This window comes from Cyanistes caeruleus, chromosome 1 (assembly GCF_971803275.1).
Source record: "Cyanistes caeruleus chromosome 1, bCyaCae1.hap1.1, whole genome shotgun sequence".
NCBI lineage: Eukaryota > Metazoa > Chordata > Aves > Passeriformes > Paridae > Cyanistes > Cyanistes caeruleus.
In genome coordinates this window covers 152,503,344-152,520,706 of record NC_141701.1, presented here as the reverse complement: position 1 = coordinate 152,520,706, position 17,363 = coordinate 152,503,344, and the positions used below count along the sequence as shown (strand labels likewise).

The 17,363-nt window shown below is 76.5% G+C and overlaps 1 protein-coding gene across 1 annotated transcript in view; it reads left to right on the top strand.

Moving 5' to 3' along the window:
• LOC147656060 (SCO-spondin-like) overlaps positions 1-17,363 on the top strand; it is a 47,039-nt gene that overhangs the window by 5,966 nt on the left and 23,710 nt on the right. The window contains 26 exon segments of the mRNA XM_086863345.1: positions 2-91; positions 157-251; positions 331-587; positions 733-867; positions 1,595-1,794; positions 3,429-3,556; positions 3,631-3,740; positions 4,585-4,713; positions 4,716-4,733; positions 4,821-4,914; positions 6,236-6,405; positions 6,408-6,635; positions 7,042-7,272; positions 7,658-8,623; positions 9,274-9,359; positions 10,421-10,634; positions 11,347-11,499; positions 12,099-12,239; positions 12,878-13,078; positions 13,164-13,314; positions 14,271-14,424; positions 15,212-15,300; positions 15,536-15,645; positions 15,996-16,175; positions 16,629-16,751; positions 17,253-17,307. Coding sequence (XP_086719471.1) covers positions 2-91; positions 157-251; positions 331-587; positions 733-867; positions 1,595-1,794; positions 3,429-3,556; positions 3,631-3,740; positions 4,585-4,713; positions 4,716-4,733; positions 4,821-4,914; positions 6,236-6,405; positions 6,408-6,635; positions 7,042-7,272; positions 7,658-8,623; positions 9,274-9,359; positions 10,421-10,634; positions 11,347-11,499; positions 12,099-12,239; positions 12,878-13,078; positions 13,164-13,314; positions 14,271-14,424; positions 15,212-15,300; positions 15,536-15,645; positions 15,996-16,175; positions 16,629-16,751; positions 17,253-17,307 — 4,508 coding nt within the window.

Below are 17,363 nucleotides of genomic sequence, written 5' to 3'. Positions count from 1 at the left end.
CTGCCTGCGCCGCTGCGACCCCGCCGAGCCCTCCGGCACCTGCGGCGGCCCCGCCGACGGCTGCGTCTGCCCCCCCGGGACCCTCTTCCTGGTGGGTGTCAGCCCGGGGGGGTGCGGGGGTCCCCCCGAGCCCCCCTGAGCACGGTCTGCTGGCAGGACGGGCGCTGCGTGTCCCCGGACGAGTGTCCCTGTCACCACGGCGGGCGGCTGTACCCGCCCAACGCCACCATCGCCCGCGACTGCAACACCTGGTGCGACCCCCGGCCACCCCCGGACCCCCCCCCCGCGGCCCTGGCGACCCCCGCGGTGGCACCGAGCCTGTCCCCGCAGCGTGTGCCGGGGACAGCGGTGGCGCTGCGGGCGCCAGGAGTGCGCGGGGACCTGCGTGGCCACGGGGGACCCGCACTATGTCACCTTCGATGGCCGCGCCTTCACCTTCGCGGGGGACTGCGAGTACCTGCTGGCCCGCGAGGCCTCCGGGCTCTTCGCCGTCACCGCCGAGAACGTCCCGTGCGGGGCCAGCGGTGTCACCTGCACCAAGTCGGTGCTGGTGGCCATGGGGAACACGGTGGTGCACATGCTGCGGGGTGAGGGGGGCACGGGGGGCGCGCGCGGGGTTGGGGGGGGACACCGCGGCTCGCTGCCGGGGGGTTGGCGGGGGGACCCCCGGGGACATGGCGGCCCCGCGGGCCGGGGGGACACGGGGGGTGACCCTCGGTGCCCGCCCGGCAGGACGGGAGGTGACGGTGAACGGGGTGGCCGTGAGACCCCCGAAGGTGTTCGGGGGCTCGGGGCTGGCGCTGCAGCGAGCGGGGCTGTTCGTGCTGCTCCTCACGCGCCTGGGGCTGGCCGTGCTGTGGGACGGAGGTGAGACCCCCGGGGGGCTGGGGGGGCCCTGGGGGGGCTGGGGGGGCTGGGGGGGTCCCTGGGGGTCCCTGGGGGGTGTCCCTGGGGGTCCCTGGGGGAGTCTCTGGGGCTGGCCGTGCTGTGGGACGGAGGTGAGACCCCCGGGGGGCTGGGGGGGGGGGCTGGGGGGACCCTGGGGGTCCCTGGGGGTCCCTGGGGGGGCTGGGGGGTCCCTGGGGGTCCCTGGGGCTGGCCGTGCTGTGGGACGGAGGTGAGACCCCCGGGGGGCTGCGGGGGGGCTGGGGGGGTCCCTGGGGGTCCCTGGGGGGTCCCTGGGGGGTCCCTGGGGGGGCTGGGGGGGACCCTGGGGGTCCCTGGGGGGGTCCCGGGGGTCCCTGGGGGTCCCTGGGGGGTCCCTGGGGGGGCTGGGGGGGACCCTGGGGGTCCCTGGGGGTCCCTGGGGGGGTCCCTGGGGCTGGCTGTGCTGTGGGACGGAGGTGAGACCCCCATGGGCGGTACGGGTGGGGGTCCCCAGTCCTGGGGGGGTCCCTGGGGGGGGTCCCTGGTGCTGGCGGTGCCGTGGCGGTGTCACCGCGGCGGGGCCCGAGGTGCCACCACCGGGGGGGGGAGGGGGTGTCACATGCGGGGTCCCTGGCGCCACACGGGGTCCGCAGCGCTGCTGGCAGCGCGGGGGGGTCCCGGGGGTCCCGGGGGTCCCGGGGGTCCCTGGCAGCCGCGGTGGCCGCAGGGACCCGCGTGTACGTGCGCGTGTCCCCGCGGCTGCGGGGCCGCCTGGCCGGGCTCTGCGGGAACTTCGACGGCGACGCCGAGAACGATTTCGGGAGCCGGGACGGGGCCCTGGAGGCGACCCCCGACATCTTCGGGGACTCCTGGCGCCTCAGCCCCCTCTGCCCGGAGGCCGACGGGCACCGCCCGCACCCCTGCGATGTACGGGGGGACAGGGACAGGGACAGGGACAGGGGGACACAGGGGGACAGGAGGGACAGGAGGGACAGGGGGACAGGGGGGACAGGGGGACACGGGGGGACAGGGGGACACGGGGACAGGGGGGGACACGGGGACACGGGGGGACAGGGGGACACAGGGGGACACAGGGGGACAGGGACAGGGGGACACGGGGACAGGGGGGACGGGGGGGACAGGGGGACACGGGGGGACAGGGGGGACAGGGACAGGGGGACACGGGGAGACAGGGGGGGACACGGGGGGACACGGGGGACAGGGACAGGGGGGACAGGGGGACACGGGGGGACAGGAGGGACGGGGGGGACAGGGGGACAGGGGGACAGGAGGGACAGGGGGACACGGGGGGACAGGGGGACACAGGGGGACACAGGGGGACAGGAGGGACAGGGGGACACGGGGACACGGGGGACAGGGGGACGGGGGGGACACAGGAGGGACACGGGGACACGGGGACAGGGACAGGGGGACAGGGGGGGACATGGGGACACGGGGACAGGAGGGGACACGGGGGGACAGGGGGACACGGAGGGACATGGGGACAGGGGGGACAGGGACAGGGGGGGACAGGAGGGACAGGGGGACACGGGGACACGGAGGGCTGGCAGGGGGACACGGGGGGACACAGGGACAGGGGGGGACACGGGGGGACATGGAGGGACACAGGGGGGACAAGGGGACACGGGGACACGGGGGGGGGACAGAAGGGACACGGGGACACGGAGGGCTGGCAGGGGGACACAGGAGGGACACGGGGACAGAGGGACAGGGGGACAGAGGGACAGGAGGGACAGGGGGACAGGGGGGACACGGGGACACGGAGGCCTGGCACGGGGACACAGGAGGGACACGGGGACAGAGGGACAGGGGGACACGGGGACAGGGGGACAGAGGGACAGGGGGACACGGGGACAGAGGGACACGGGGGACACAGGGGGGACACGGGGACACGGAGGGCTGGCAGGGGGACACGGAGGGCTGGCAGGGGGACACAGGGGGACACAGGGGGACACAGGAGTCGGCGGGGGGACACTGAGGGGGGCTGTGACAGCCGAGGCCACTGAAGGAATCAGATCCCGGGGGGAGGAGGAGGAGGAGGAGGAGGAAGATGGAGGTGCCTCAGTCTTGGGCTGAATTTCTCTCGTCTCGTCCCTTGCACTTGGGGTGCTGAGCCCCGAGATTCCGGACAGGGGGGGGACAGGGGGGGGACAGGGGGGGGACAGGGGGGGGGACAGGGGGGGACAGGGGGGGGACAGCGATGGGGACAGGGGTGGGACGGGGGGTCCGGGGGGGGACAGGGATGGGGACACTGACGGGGACACTGATCGGGACACTGATGGGGACACTGATGGGGTCGGGGGGGCCCGGCTGGGGACAGTGATGGGGACACTGATGAGGACAGGGATGGGGACACTGATGGGGTCCGGGGGTCCGGGGGGGGACAGGGATGGGGAGACCCCTCCCAGAACAGCCCCAGCGCCCGCCCCGAGCTGCACAGACCAGGCCGGGGGGACACGGGGGGACACGGGAGGCTGGGGGTGGCCCCGGGGGGGTCTCCCGGGGGTCTCCCGGGGGGTCTGAGCGGGGGTCCCCTCCAGGACAGCCCCCAGCGCTCGGCCTGGGCGCGGGGTCGCTGCGGGGTCCTGCAGCACCAGCTCTTCGCCCCCTGCCACGAGCTGGTGCCCCCCCAGCGCTTCTACGAGTGGTGCCTGTTCGACGCCTGCGGGTGAGTTTGGGGGGCTCGGGGGCGCCCCCAGCCCCGGGGCGGCTCCCGGGCCCCGTCCCACGGTTCGTGGCCAGCTGTGACAGCGGCGGCGACTGCGAGTGCCTGTGCACGGCCCTGGCCGCCTACGCCGAGGAGTGCGGCCGGCGGGGGAGAGCCCTGCGCTGGCGGAGCCAGGGGCTGTGCCGTGAGTCGGGGGGTACCGGGGGGGTACCGGGGGTACCGGGGGGCTGGGGGGTGCCGGGGGTACCGGGGGTGCCGGAGGTACCGGGGGGCCGGGAGGGTACCGGGGGTACCGGGGGTGCTGGGGGTACCGGGGGTACCGGGGGGCTGAGGGGGGCTCGGGGACACCGGGGGGGCTCAGGAGAGCAAAGGGGGGGCTCGGGGACACTGGGGGGGCTCGGGGACACTGGGGGGCTCAGGAGAGCAAAGGGGGGGATCGGGGACACTGGGGGGGCCCGGGGACACTCGGGAGCCCGGGGACACTGGGGGGGGCTCGGGGACACTGGGGGGCTCGGGGACACTGGGGGGCCCGGGGATACTGGGGGGGGCTCGGGGACACTGGGGGGCTCGGGGACACTGGGGGGGCTCGGGGACACCGGGGGGGCTCGGGGACACTGGGGGGGGCTCGGGGACACTGGGGGGCTCGGGGGCACTGGGGGGCTCAGGAGAGCAAAGGGGGGGCTCGGGGACAGCGGGGGGCTCGGGGACACCGGGGGGGCTCGGGGACACTGGGGGGGCTCGGGGACAGCGGGGGGCTCGGGCTGAGCCCGATGTGCCGGGGTTGGGGGCCGGGCAATGGGGCGGGGGGCGCAGGAGCCCCCCCAGGGGCTGTGGGGCGGGGGTCCCAGGCTGTGGGGTGGGGGTCATGGGGGGGGAGGGGGGGTCCGGGCCGTGCCCCCCATGGGGCTGAGGGACTGAGGGGGGGCAGGAGCCCCGCGTGGCGTTTCGGGGGTCCCAGGCTGTGGAGGGGGGGGGTCCAGCCCCCCCTAACCCCCCCTAAGCCCCCCTAAGCCCCCCAATGTGTGCAGCCCTGCAGTGCGAGGGGGGGCAGGAGTACGACCCCTGCGGCCCCCCCTGCCCCCCCACCTGCCGCGACCTCGGCCGGGAGCCCCCCGAGCTCTGCGGGGCCCTGGGCTGCCTCGAGGGCTGCTTCTGCCCCCCGGGCGGGTCCTGCACGGTGAGGAGGGGGCTGGGGGCACAGGGGAGCTTTGGGGGGCCGCGGGGGGGCCGGGGGTCGCGGTGCCACCCCTGCGCCCCCCGGCAGAGGGGCTGTGCCTGGAGCCCCCCGCCTGCCCCTGCTTCTGGGACGGGTTCGCTTTCCCGGCCGGGGCCACCGTGAGCCAGGGCTGCAGCAACTGGTGAGGCACTGGTTTATACTGGGAGCGCGGGGTGCCACGGGCTGGGCTCCGGGACAGCGGGACCGGGACACCGGGACACTGGGACACTGGGATGGGGACACCGGGACACCGGGACCGGGACACCGGGACACCGGGACACCGGGACCGGGACACCGGGACACCGGGATGGGGACACTGGGACACCGGGACACCGGGACCGGGACACCGGGATCGGGACACCGGGACACCGGGACACCGGGATGGGGACACTGGGACACCGGGAGAGCGGGACACCAGGACACTGGGACACTGGGATGGGGGACACCGGGATCGGGGACACTGGGATAGAGGGACACTGGGATAACAGGACACTGGGACACCGGGATGGGGGACACAGGGACACGGGGACACTGGGATGGGGACACCGGGAAATTGGGATATTGGGATACTGGGGTTCCAGGACGTTGGGATTTGGGAGAACTGGGACATTGGGACCCCTGGACACCACAACACCGGGACTGCAGGACACCGGGATGGGGGACACAGGGACACTGGGATAAAGGGACACCGGGATGGGGGACACAGGGACACTGGGATCGGGGGACACCGGGATGGGGGACACAGGGACACTGGGATCGGGGGACACCGGGATGGGGGACACTGGCATAGAGGGATACAGGGACACTGGGATAGTGGAATGGTGGCACATGGGGACACTGGGATGGGAGGACACTGGGATGGAGGGACACTGGGACACTGGGACACTGTGACACTGGGATGGGAGGACACTGGGATAACAGGACACTGGGACACTGGGATAGAGGGACATGGGGATGGAGGGACACTGGGATAGCAGGACACTGGGATACTGGGATACAGGGACACTGGGATAGCAGAATGCTGGTGCATGGGGACACTGGGATAATAGGACCCTGGGATAGCAGGACACTGGGATGGAGGGACACTGGGACACTGGGATGGAGGGACACTGGGACACTGGCATAGAGGGACACTGGGACACTGGGACACTGGGATAGCAGGACACTGGGATAGAGGGATACAGGGATGGAGGGACACTGGGATAGAGGGACACTGGGGTAACAGGACACTGGGATGGGAGGACACTGGGACACTGGGATGGAGGGACACTGGGACACTGGGGTAACAGGACACTGGGATGGGAGGACACTGGGACACTGGCATAGAGGGACACTGGGATGGAGGGACACTGGGATGGAGGGACACTGGGACACTGGCATAGAGGGACACGGGGACACTGGCATAGAGGGACTCGGGGATCCCGGGCCCCCTGGCCCCGAGTGAGCCCCCTCTGTGCCCTCAGCACGTGTCTGGAGGGGCGCTGGCAGTGCCCCCCGACCCCGTCCCCGTGTCCCGCCGCCCCCGGCTGCGCCCCCTGGGAGTTCCAGTGCCGGGGCGGGGGTCTCTGCGTGCCGGGGGCCTGGCTCTGCGACAACGAGGACGACTGCGGGGACGGCTCTGACGAGCTGTGCGACCCCCCTGCGCCCCCCAGCAGCCCCGCTGCCCCGGCGGGCGCTGCCTGCCCTGGGGGGCCCGCTGTGACGGTGTCACCCAGTGTCCCGACGGCTGGGACGAGGCGGGGTGTCCTCCCCTGCCCTGCGCCCCCCCCGACTTCGCCTGTGCCGGGGGTCGCTGCCTGCCCCCCGCCCGGGTCTGCGACGGGCGGCTCGATTGTCCCCCCGGGGACGACTCGGACGAGGCGGGTGAGCGAGCTCGGGGGGCTCGGGGGGTGGGGGGGGTCTGCGGGGAGTTTTGGGGTCCTGGGGAGCTGGAGAGCCCTGCAGCGTTTGGGGTCTGTGCCCCACATTGGGGGTCCCTGAGCCCCCCAGCCCTGCAGCGTTTGGGGTCCGTGCCCCACATTGGGGGTCCCCGAGCCCCCCAGCCCTGCGGTCCGTGCCCCACATTGGGGGTCCCCGAGCCCCCCAGCCCTGCAGCGTTTGGGGTCCGTGCCCCACATTGGGGGTCCCTGCGCCCCCCAGCCCTGCGTTCTGTGCCCCACGGCGGCACCCGGGGGTCCCGGGGGTGGGCAGAGATCTGTCCGTGCCCCGGGGGGTGCCGGTGCCCGCCCGGGGGGTGCCGGTGCCCACCGGGGGGGTCCCGTTCCCGCAGGCTGCGCCCCCCGGTGCGGCCCGGGGCAGTTCCGCTGCGGGGGGGGCCGCTGTGTCCCGCACCCCCAGCGCTGCGACGGCCACCGCGACTGCGGGGACGGCAGCGACGAGAGCGGCTGTCCCTGCCCCGAGGGGCACCGGCCGTGTCCCGGGGGGGGCTGCCAGCCCCCCGCCGCTCTCTGCCACGGCCGCCGCCACTGCCCCGACGGCGCGGACGAGGCCGATTGTCCCGGTGAGGGGCGCGGGGGGGACACCCGCTCTGGGACCCCCCCCCGGGCCCCACCCCGACCCCTCTGCCCGGGGACCCCCGAGCTGGGACCCCTCTGCCCTGCGACCACCCCCGTGCGCCCCGAGAGCCCCCCGACCCAGGGACTGCCCCCCCTCCCCCGGGACCCGGCATCGCCCCCTTGGGGACCCCCGCCCGTGACCTCCTCACCCAGGGCCCCCCCCGGGACCCCCTCCCCCCCGGGACCCCCCTCCCCCCCTGGGACCCCCCCTGGGACCCCCTCCCCCCTGGGACCCCCTCCCCCCTGGCACCGCCTCCCTTTGGGGACTCCCGGCCCCGCCACCCCCACACCCGGGACCCCCTTTGGTCACCGCTGTCCCCGTGTCCCCAGCGCGGGCCACCTGCGCCCCCGGCACCGTCCCGTGCCCCGACGGCTCCTGCGTGCCGGAGGTCGCCGTGTGCGACGGCTCTCGCGACTGTCGCGACGGCTGGGACGAGAGTCCGGCGGGGTGCGCGGTGGCGCTGCCGCCCGCGCCGCTGGCACCTGGCACCGGCATTGGCACCGCCACTGTCACCACTGTCACCGGCATTGTCACCACTGGCACCGGCATTGGCACCGCTGGCACCGCTGGCACCGCCACTGTCACCGGCACCGGCACCGGCACCGGCACCGGCATTGTCACCGCTGGCACCGGCATTGTCACCATTGGCACAGCCACTGTCACCACTGTCACCGGCACCGGCATTGTCACCGGCACTGTCACCGCTGGCACCGGCACCGGCATTGGCACCATTGGCACAGCCACTGGCACCGCTGGCACCGCCGCTGTCGCCGTCACTGTCGCCGACATTGGCACCGCCGTCACCGCCGACTCTGTCATCGCGGTCACCGGCGCGATCGGCACTGTCGCCGACACTGTCGCCAGCGCTGTCACCGTCAGTGACACTGGCACTGTCGCCGACACTGTCGCCAGCGCTGTCGCTGTCAGTGACACTGGCACTGTCGCCGACACTGTCGCCAGCGCTGTCGCCGTCAGTGACACTGGCACTGTCGCCGACACTGTCGCTGTCGCCGTCCCCGTGCGCCCCTCGGCCGGGCCGTGTCCTGCCCGGTCCCTGCGCTGCGACAGCGGCGGCTGCGTCCCGCGGGGGTGGCGCTGCGATGGCGACAGCGACTGTCCCGACGGCAGCGACGAGAGAGGCTGCGACCCCCCGTGCGCCCCCGGCCACCTGCCCTGCGCCCCCCCCTGCGCCCCCGGGCGCGCCCCCTGCGCCCCCGCCTGCGTCCCCCCTGGCCGCCTCTGCGACGGCGTCCCCGATTGTCGCGACAGCGCCGACGAGAGCCCCCAGCTGTGCGGTGAGACCCCCTGTGTCCCCTGGGGACCCCCCCTCAGAGCCCTGGTGTCCCCCCAGAGCCCCCCGGGACCCCCCTGAGTCCCCCCAGAGCCCCCTGGGGACCCCCCTGGGGACCCCTCAGAGCCCCCCGGGGACCCCCCTGGGGACCCCTCGTGTCACCCCAGAGCCCCCCAGAGCCCCCTGGGGACCCCCCCTCAGAGCCCTGGTGTCCCCCCAGAGCCCCCCAGAGCCCCCTGAGTCCCCTGGGGACCCCTCAGAGCCCTGGTGTCCCCTCAGAGCCCCCCTGAGCCCCCCGGGGACCCCCCTGGGGACCCCTCGTGTCCCCCAGAGCCCCCCGGGACCCCCCTGGGGACCCCCCCTCAGAGCCCTGGTGTCCCCCCAGAGCCCCCCAGAGCCCCCCTGTGTCCCCTGGGGACCCCCCTCAGAGCCCTGGTGTCCCCCCAGAGCCCCCCGGGACCCCCCTGTGTCCCCCCAGAGCCCCCTGAGTCCCCTGGGGACCCCTCAGAGCCCCCCGGGGACCCCCCTGGGGACCCCTCGTGTCACCCCAGAGGCCCCCCTGAGTCCCCTGGGGACCCCTCAGAGCCCTGGTGTCCCCCAGAGCCCCCCTGAGCCCCCCGGGGACCCCCCCTCAGAGCCCTGGTGTCCCCCCAGAGCCCCCCGGTGGCCCCGGGAGCAGCCCTGGGGGTCCCTGCCCGGAGTTCGCCTGCGGGGACGGGGGATGTGTCACCTTCCAGCAGGTACCGGGGGACAGCGGGGACCCCCCCGCAGCGCCCGGCCCCTCCTGCTGCCCCCCCCCGTCCCAGCGTGTCCCCCACCCCTGTCCAGGCACCGCCGGCTGTCCCCTGCCCGCTCCCGGTGTCACCCCCATGTCCCCTCCGCCATTGCCGCGGTGTCCCCGAGCCGGTGTCACCCCCGGTGGCCCAGGACCCCCCTTCAGTGTCACTTTGGTGTCCCCGGGCTCCCTGCGGCCACCCCCTGTCCCCGCTGTGTCCCCTCTGTCCCCTCTGTCCCCGCTCTGTCCCCTCGGTGTCCCCCCGCTGTCCCCTGTGTCCCCCCTGTCCCCCCGCTGTCCCCTGTGTCCCCTCTGTCTCGCAGGTGTCCCTTGTCCCCCCTGTGTCCCGCAGGTGCCGCCTGTGTCCCCTGTCCCCTGTGTCCCCCCCCTGTCCCCTGTCCCCCCTGTGTCCCGCAGGTGTCCCCTGTGTCCCCTGTGTCCCGCAGGTGTCCCGCAGGTGTCCCCTGTGTCCCCCCTGTCCCGCAGGTGTGCCCCTGTGTCCCTGTCCCCTGTCCCCGCTGTGTCCCGCAGGTGTCCCCTGTCCCCCCCCTGTGTCCCCGCTGTCCCCTGTCCCCCCCCGTCCCCTGTGTCCCCCGCTGTCCCCTGTCCCCTGTGTCCCGCAGGTGTCCCCTGTGTCCCCCCTGTCCCGCAGGTGTCCCCTGTGTCCCCTGTCCCCTGTGTCCCGCAGGTGTCCCCCTGTGTCCCCCTGTCCCGCAGGTGTCTCCTGTGTCCCCTGTGTCCCCTGTCCCCCCCCTGTCCCGCAGGTGTCCCCTGTGTCCCGCAGGTGTCCCCTGTCCCCCCTGTCCCGCAGGTGTCCCCCCTGTGTCCCCTGTGTCCCCCCGCTGTCCCCTGTCCCCCCTGTCCCGCAGGTGTCCCCTGTCCCCCCTCTGTCCCCCGTGTCCCCCCCTGTCCCCCCCCTGTCCCGCAGGTGTCCCCTGTGTCCCCTGTGTCCCCTGTGTCCCGCAGGTGTCCCCCCTGTGTCCCCTGTGTCCCGCAGGTGTCCCCTGTCCCCCCCCTGTCCCGCAGGTGTGTGACGGGCTGCGGGACTGCGGCTCGGGTGGGGACGAGCGGGGCTGCGGCCGCTGGGGGTCCTGGGGTCCCTGGGGGTCGTGCAGCCGCCGCTGCGGGCCCGGGGGGCAGCGGCGCAGGCGGGGCTGTCACCAGAGCCAGCCGGGGCTGCTGCGGGCGTGCCGGGGGTCGCGCCACGAGGAGAGACCCTGCTTCGTCCGGGCCTGCCCCGGTGGGCGCGGGGACCCCCGGGACCCCGGGGGGTGGGGGGAGCGGGGGGGTGGGGAGACCCCCGGGGGGTGGGGGAGCGGGGGTGGGGGGAGACCCCTGGGGGGTGTGGGGGGACCCCGGGGGGTGTGGGGGGAGCGGGGGGTGTTGGGGACCCCCGGGGGGTGTGGGGAGACCCCCGGGGGATGTGGGGGGACCCCAGGGGGGTGTGGGGAGACCCCGGGGGGTGGGGGGAGCGGGGGTGTGGGGGGACCCCGGGGGGTGTGGGGGGACCCCGGGGGGTGTTGAGGGGACCGGGGGGTGTTGGGGACCCCCAGGGGGGTGGGGGGAGCGGGGGTGTGGGGGGAGCGGGGGGTGTGGTGGGGTTCGGGGGGAGCCCTGACCCCGCCGAGTCTGCCCAGGCGGGTCGGGGGGTGTGGGGGGACCCCCGGGGGGTGTGGGGGGAGCGGGGATGTGGGGAGACCCCTGGGGGGTGTTTGGGACCCCCGGGGGGTTGGGGAGCGGGGGGTGGGGGGACCCCGGGGGGTGTGGGGGAACCCCAGGGTGCCTGGGCGGACCCCCGGGCGTGGGGGGGTCGGGGGAGTTGGGGGTCTCTGAGCGATCTGGGGGTCCCCACGGTTCCCGGGGGGGCGGGGGCTGCCCGGGGGGGCTTCCAGGGACCCCGCGGTGCGAGGGGTTGGGGGTTCTGAAGCCCCCCTTAACCCCCCCCCCCGCAGTGGACGGCGCGTGGGGCCCGTGGGGACCCTGGTCCGAGTGCCCGGGGGCCTGCGGGGGGGTCCGGCTGCGCACGAGGGGCTGCCGACCCCCCCAGAACGGCGGCCGCGCCTGCGAGGAGCTGCCCGGGGGGACCCCCGGAGCCCTGGAGATGGGTGGGTGCGGGGGGCGGGGGGCTCCGGGGCTCTGGGGTCCCCCCGGGGGGCGGGGGGCTCTGGGGGTCTGGGGTCCCCCCGTGGGTGCGGGGGGCTCCGGGGCTCTGGGGTCCCCCCGTGGGGCGGGGGGCTCTGGGGGTCTGGGGTCCCCTCGTGGGGCGGGGGGCTCTGGGGGTCTGGGGTCCCCCCGTGGGGCGGGGGGCTCTGGGTCTGGGGTCCCCCCGGGGGGCGGGGGGCGGGGGGCTCTGGGGGTCTGGGGTCCCCCCGTGGGTGCGGGGGGCTCTGGGAGTCTGGGGTCCCCCCGTGGGTGCGGGGGGCTCTGGGGGTCTGGGGTCCCCCCGTGGGTGCGGGGGGCTCTGGGAGTCTGGGGTCCCCCCGTGGGTGCGGGGGGCTCTGGGAGTCTGGGGTCCCCCCGTGGGTGCGGGGGGCTCTGGGGGTCTGGGGTCCCCCCGTGGGGCGGGGGGCTCGGAGGGCGGGGGGCGCTCGGTGGGGTGGGGGGGGGTCCTGGTGGGACAGGGGGTCACGGCTGGGGGCGGGGGGGTTCAGGGGGAAGGGGCGCTCGGTGGGGGGTGGTCTCCGTGTGTGACCCCTGCCCGCAGCCCCCTGTGCCCCGGGGGGCTGCCCCAACGGCTCGGAGTGCCCGGAGGGGCTGCGCCCCCTCCCCTGCGCCCCCTGCCCCGCCTCCTGCGCCGACCTGGCCGCCGCCGTCACCTGCCCGCGACCCCCGCCCTGCCGCCCAGGTGAGGGGGGGCTCACCGGGGGGGGGTCCCCGCTGGGAGGGCACTCCCTGAGCCCCCCGCCCACCCAGGGGGGGGCTCCCCGCTGCCAGGGCACCCCCTGAGCCCCCCGCCCATCCCAGGGGGGGCTCACCGGGAGTGGGGGTCCCCTCTGAGCCCCCCGCCCCCCCAGGGTGGGTTCCCCGCTGCCTGGGCCCCCCCTGAGCCCCCCCTGAGCCCCCCCTGAGCCCCCCGCCCCCCTCCCCCCTGAGCCCCCCCTGAGCCCCCCGCCCACCCCAGGGGGGGCTCACCGGGAGTGGGGGTCCCCTCTGAGCCCCCGCCCACCCCAGGGGGGTCTCCCCGCTGGGAGGGCCCCCCTGAGCCCCCCCTGAGCCCCCCCTGAGCCCCCCGCCCCCCCAGGGTGGGTTCCCCGCTGCCAGGGCCCCCCCTGAGCCCCCCCTGAGCCCCCCGCCCACCCCAGAGGGGTCTCCCCGCTGCCAGGGTCCCCCCTGAGCCCCCCGCCCCCCCAGGGTGGGTTCCCCGCTGCCTGAGCCCCCCCTGAGCCCCCCGCCCACCCCAGGGGGGTCTCCCCGCTGCCAGGGTCCCCCCTGAGCCCCCCCTGAGCCCCCCCTGAGCCCCCCCTGAGCCCCCCGCCCCCGCAGGCTGCTGGTGCCCGGCGGGGTGGGTGCTGGACGCCCCCGCGGGGGGCGCGGGGCCCGCGGGCTGCGTGCGGCCCCGGGAGTGCCCGTGCCGGCCCGGGGGTCTCCGCTACCCCCCGGGAGCGCCGGTGCCGCTCGGCTGCCGCCTCTGCTCGTGCCTCGAGGGTCGCCTGCGCCACTGCCGCCCCCGGCCCGCCTGCTCAGGTGGGCTCCGTGCCCGGGACCCCCGTGCGGGCGGCGGGACCCCCGGCTGCCCCCGCCGCCCTCACCCGGCTCCCCCTCCCCACAGTGGACTGCGGGTGGTCGCCGTGGTCGCCGTGGGGGTCGTGCGCGGGCCCGTGCGGGACCCCCGGGGTGCAGTGGTCGTTCCGCAGCCCCTCCAACCCCGCCCGCCGCGGGGGGGGGCGGCACTGCCGCGGCATCTACCGCAAGGCCCGCCGGTGAGGGGGGGTCCCGGGGGGTCTGGGGGTCCCTCCGGGGTGTGACAGCCCCCCGGGGGGTCTGGGGGTCCCTCCGGGGTGTGACGGCACCCCCTGGGTGTGTGACAGCCCCCCCCATGTGTGACAGCCCCCCCCCATGTGTGACAGCCCCCCCGGGTGTGTGACAGCCCCCCCGGGGGTTTGGGGGTTCCCCCGGGGGGTTTGGGGTCCCCCCGGTGTGTGACAGCCCCCCCATGTGTGACGGCACCCCCGGGGTTTTGGGGTCTCCCCCGTGTGACGCCCCCCCGTGTGATGCCCCCTGGGGGCTTTGGTGTCCCCCCGGGGTTTTGGGGTCCCCCCGGGGATTTGGGGTCCCCCCGGGGTTTTGCCCCCCCCCCCGTGTGTGACCCCCCCCGTGTGACGCCCCCCGGGGGTTTTGGGGTCCCCCCGGTGGCTTTTGGGCCCCCCCGGGGGTTTTGGGGTCCCCCCGGGGTTTTGGGTCCCCCCCGGGGTTTTGGGGTCCCCCCCCGGGGTTTTGGGGTCCCCCCGGTGGCTTTTGGGCCCCCCCGGGGGTTTTGGGGTCCCCCCGGGGTTTTGGGTCCCCCCCGGGGGTTTTGGGGTCCCCCCGGGAGGTTTTGGGGTCCCCCGGTGGGTTTTGGGGTCCCCCCGGGGTTTTGGGTCCCCCCCGGGGTTTTGGGGTCCCCCGGTGGGTTTTGGGGTCCCCCCGGGGTTTTGGGTCCCCCCGGGAGGTTTTGGGGTCCCCCCGGGGTTTTGGGTCCCCCCCGGGGGTTTTGGGGTCCCCCGGTGGGTTTTGGGGTCCCCCCGGGGTTTTGGGCCCCCCCGGGGGTTTTGGGGTCCCCCTCTGTGTGTGACGCCCCCCGTGTGACACCCCCCGGGGTTTTGGGGTTCCCCCGGTGGGTTTTGGGGTCCCCCCGGGGGTTTTGGGGTCCCCCCCGTGTGACCCCCCGTGTCCCCAGGTGCCGCGCGGCTCCGTGCGGGCGCTGCCGGGAGCGGGGCCGGGTCCCCGGGGAGCGCTGGCTCGGGGGTCCCTGCCGGGTGTGCGAGTGCCGGGCGGGGGGCGCCGTGCGCTGCGCCCCCCACTGTCCCCTCCGCCCGGCCGCCTGTCCCCGGGTGAGCGGGGGGCGCGGGGGGCGCGGGGGGGTTCCGGGGGGGTCTCGAAGGGGTCCTGGGGGTCGCGGGGGAGTCCCGTGGGTGTCCCGGGGGGATCCCGGGGGGGTTCCGGGGGTCGCGGGGGAATCCCGGGGGGCGCGGGGAGGGCGCGGGGGGGTCCCGGGGGTGTCCCGTGGGGGTCCCAGGGGTGTCCCGGGGGAGGTCCCGTGGAGGTCCCGGGGGGGCGGGGGGATCCCGTGGGGGTCCCGGGGGGGTCCCGGGGGTGTCCCGGGGGTCGCGGGGGGGTCCCGGGGGGCGAGGGTGGGTCCCCGGGGGTCGCGGGGGTGTCCCAGGGAGGTCCCGGGGGGACCCGTGGAGGTCCCGGGGGGGCGGGGGGATCCCGGGGGGGTCCCGGGGGTCCCGTGGGGGTCGCGGGGGTCGCGGGGGTCGCTGCCGGTGACGCTGCCGGTGTCCCCAGGGCCAGGTGCTGCGGGAAGGTGACGCCGGCTCCTGCTGCGCCTGCGGCCCCGCGGGTGAGGGGGGGTCCGGGGGGGTCCGGGGGGTCCCGGGGGCTCCGGGGGGTGCCGGGGGTCCCGGGGGTCACCCCCCGGCCCCTCGCGCCCACCCGCGCCCTGCCTGTCCCCGCTGCAGGTGACAATGGCACGGCCCCCCCCGAGCTGAGGACGGCGCCGCCCCCCCCCGCGCCCGCCGGGGGTCCCGGGTACGGGGGGGGCTCGGGGGGCTCGGGGGGTCCCCGGAGCCGGGTGGGGGCACTGGGGGTGTCCTCGGCCTCACCCTCCCCCTCCAGCCCCACGGCCGGGCCCGGGAGCGCCGAGCCCCCCCCGGAGCCCCCCAGAACGGAGACCCCGCCCGGGGTCACCCCCGCGACCCCCCCAGGTGAGGGGTCCCCGGCAGGAGGGGAGAAAAGCCCCCCCGGAACGGCCCCCCCGGAACGGCCCCCCCGGGCCGGGGGCTCCTGGGGGGGCTGGGGGAGCCGCGGGGGTCCCCAATTGGGCACACCGAGGTTGGGGGTGGCGGGGGTCGCCCCCCAACACTCGGGGTCACCCTGTCCCCCCCCCCCGTGTCCCCCAGGCTGCGCCCCCCCGCCCTGGGGGGGGTGGGGGTCCTGCAGCCGCTCCTGCGGGGTGGGGGTCGCTCTGCGGCGCCGGGGGGAGCCCGGGGGGGGCTGCGCCCACCCCCCCGATATCGACAGCCGCGTCTGCTTCGAGCGAGCCTGCCCAGGTACCCCCGACCCCCGACCCCCGACCCCCGACCCCCGCCCCCCGACCCCCGACCCCCGGCACGATGGGGACCCCCGGGGGGGCGGGACCCCCGCTGGGGGGGGGGGGGCCCAGGGCTCCCCATTTCCGGCCTGGGACCCCCCAAAGTCTGGGGAGGGGCCCAGGGAGTGGGACCCCCCCCAATCCCCGGGCTGAGGGGGGGGTCAGGGGCGGGGGTCGGGGGGGGTTTGGACACCGCGGGGGGGGGGAGGGGGGCTCGGGGGTCCCCGGGGGGGGCGCTCTGCCTTTGGGGGTGCAGGGGGGGGGTCCTGGGGCGCTGCGGACCCCCCTGAGCGCCCCGTGCCCCCCCAGTCGCAGGCGGGTGGGCGCCCTGGGGGTCCTGGAGCCCCTGCGGAGCCCCCTGCGGGGGGGGGCAGCAGAGCCGCCGCCGCAGCTGCAGCGACCCCCCCCCAAAAAACGGGGGGCGGCCGTGCGGGGGAGGGGCCGTGCAGAGCCGGGCCTGCAACCTGCGACCCTGCGGGGACCCCCCAGGTACGGGGGGCTCGGGGGGCTCGGGGGGCTCGGGGGGCTCGGGGGGCTGCGGACCCCCCCTCCCACCTTCCTGCTCCGTCCCTGGACCCCCCAGCCCCCAAACCCCACAGACCCCCCCTGAGCCCCCAAACCTCCCCCCCAGCCCCCAAACCCCCTAAAATCCCCTAAGTCCCCCCGACCCCCCCATCCCTGACCCCCCCCGGCCACCCCAAATCCCCCCCAGCCCCCCAAAGCTCCCCATCCCCCCCCTGAGCCCCCCAAACCCCCCTGACCCCCCAAATCCCCCCCAGCCCCCCCAGCCCCCCCAAACCCCCCACAGCCCCCCCAAACCCCCCTGACCCCCCCTGAGCCCCCCAAATCCCCCCCAGCCCCCCAAACCTCCCTGACCCCCCCTGAGCCCCCCAAACCTCCCCCCAGCCCCCAAACCCCCCCTGACCCCCCGTGCCCCCCCAGCCTGCCCCCCCCAGACGCTGCTGGTGCCCCCGGGGGGCTGCGAGGATCTGGGGGTCCCCCCCTGCGCCCCCACCTGCGCGGACCCGAGTGGGAACCGCTCGTGCCCGGGGGGCTGCCAGGAAGGTCCGGGGGTCCCGGGGGGTGCGGGAGGGGTCGGGGGGTCCCGGGGGGGGGAGAGGGTCCCGGGGGGTCCCGGGGGGTGGGGGAGGGGTCAGGGGTCACGGGGGGGTCCTGGGAGGGTCCCGGGGGGATCTCGGGGGGTGAATTGGGGAGGGTTGGGGGGGACACGGGGGGATTTGGGGGCGTTTGGGAGGGGGCGTTTTGGGGGGTTTGGGGGGATTTGGGGGATTTGGGAGGGGGCGTTTTGGGGGGTTTGGGGGGATTTGGGGGGATTTGGGGGGATTTGGGAGGGGGCGTTTTGGGGGGTTTGGGGGGATTTGGGGGGATTTGGGGGGTTTGGGAGGGGGCGTTTTGGGGGTTTAGGGGGGGTTTGGGGGTCTTGGGGACTGGGAGGGAATTTAGGGTGGGCTGGGGAACCTGAGGGGGGCAGTTTGGGGGATTTGGGGGGATTTGGGGGGCGTTGGGAGGGGCTGAAGCCCCCCTGAACCTGCCCCCGCCCCCCAGGCTGCCGGTGCCGGCCCGGGCTGGTCCTGCAGGGGAGCGGCTGCGTGGAGCCCGGGTACCCCAAAACCCCTGCACCCCGAAACCCCTGCACCCCAAATCCCCTGTACCCCA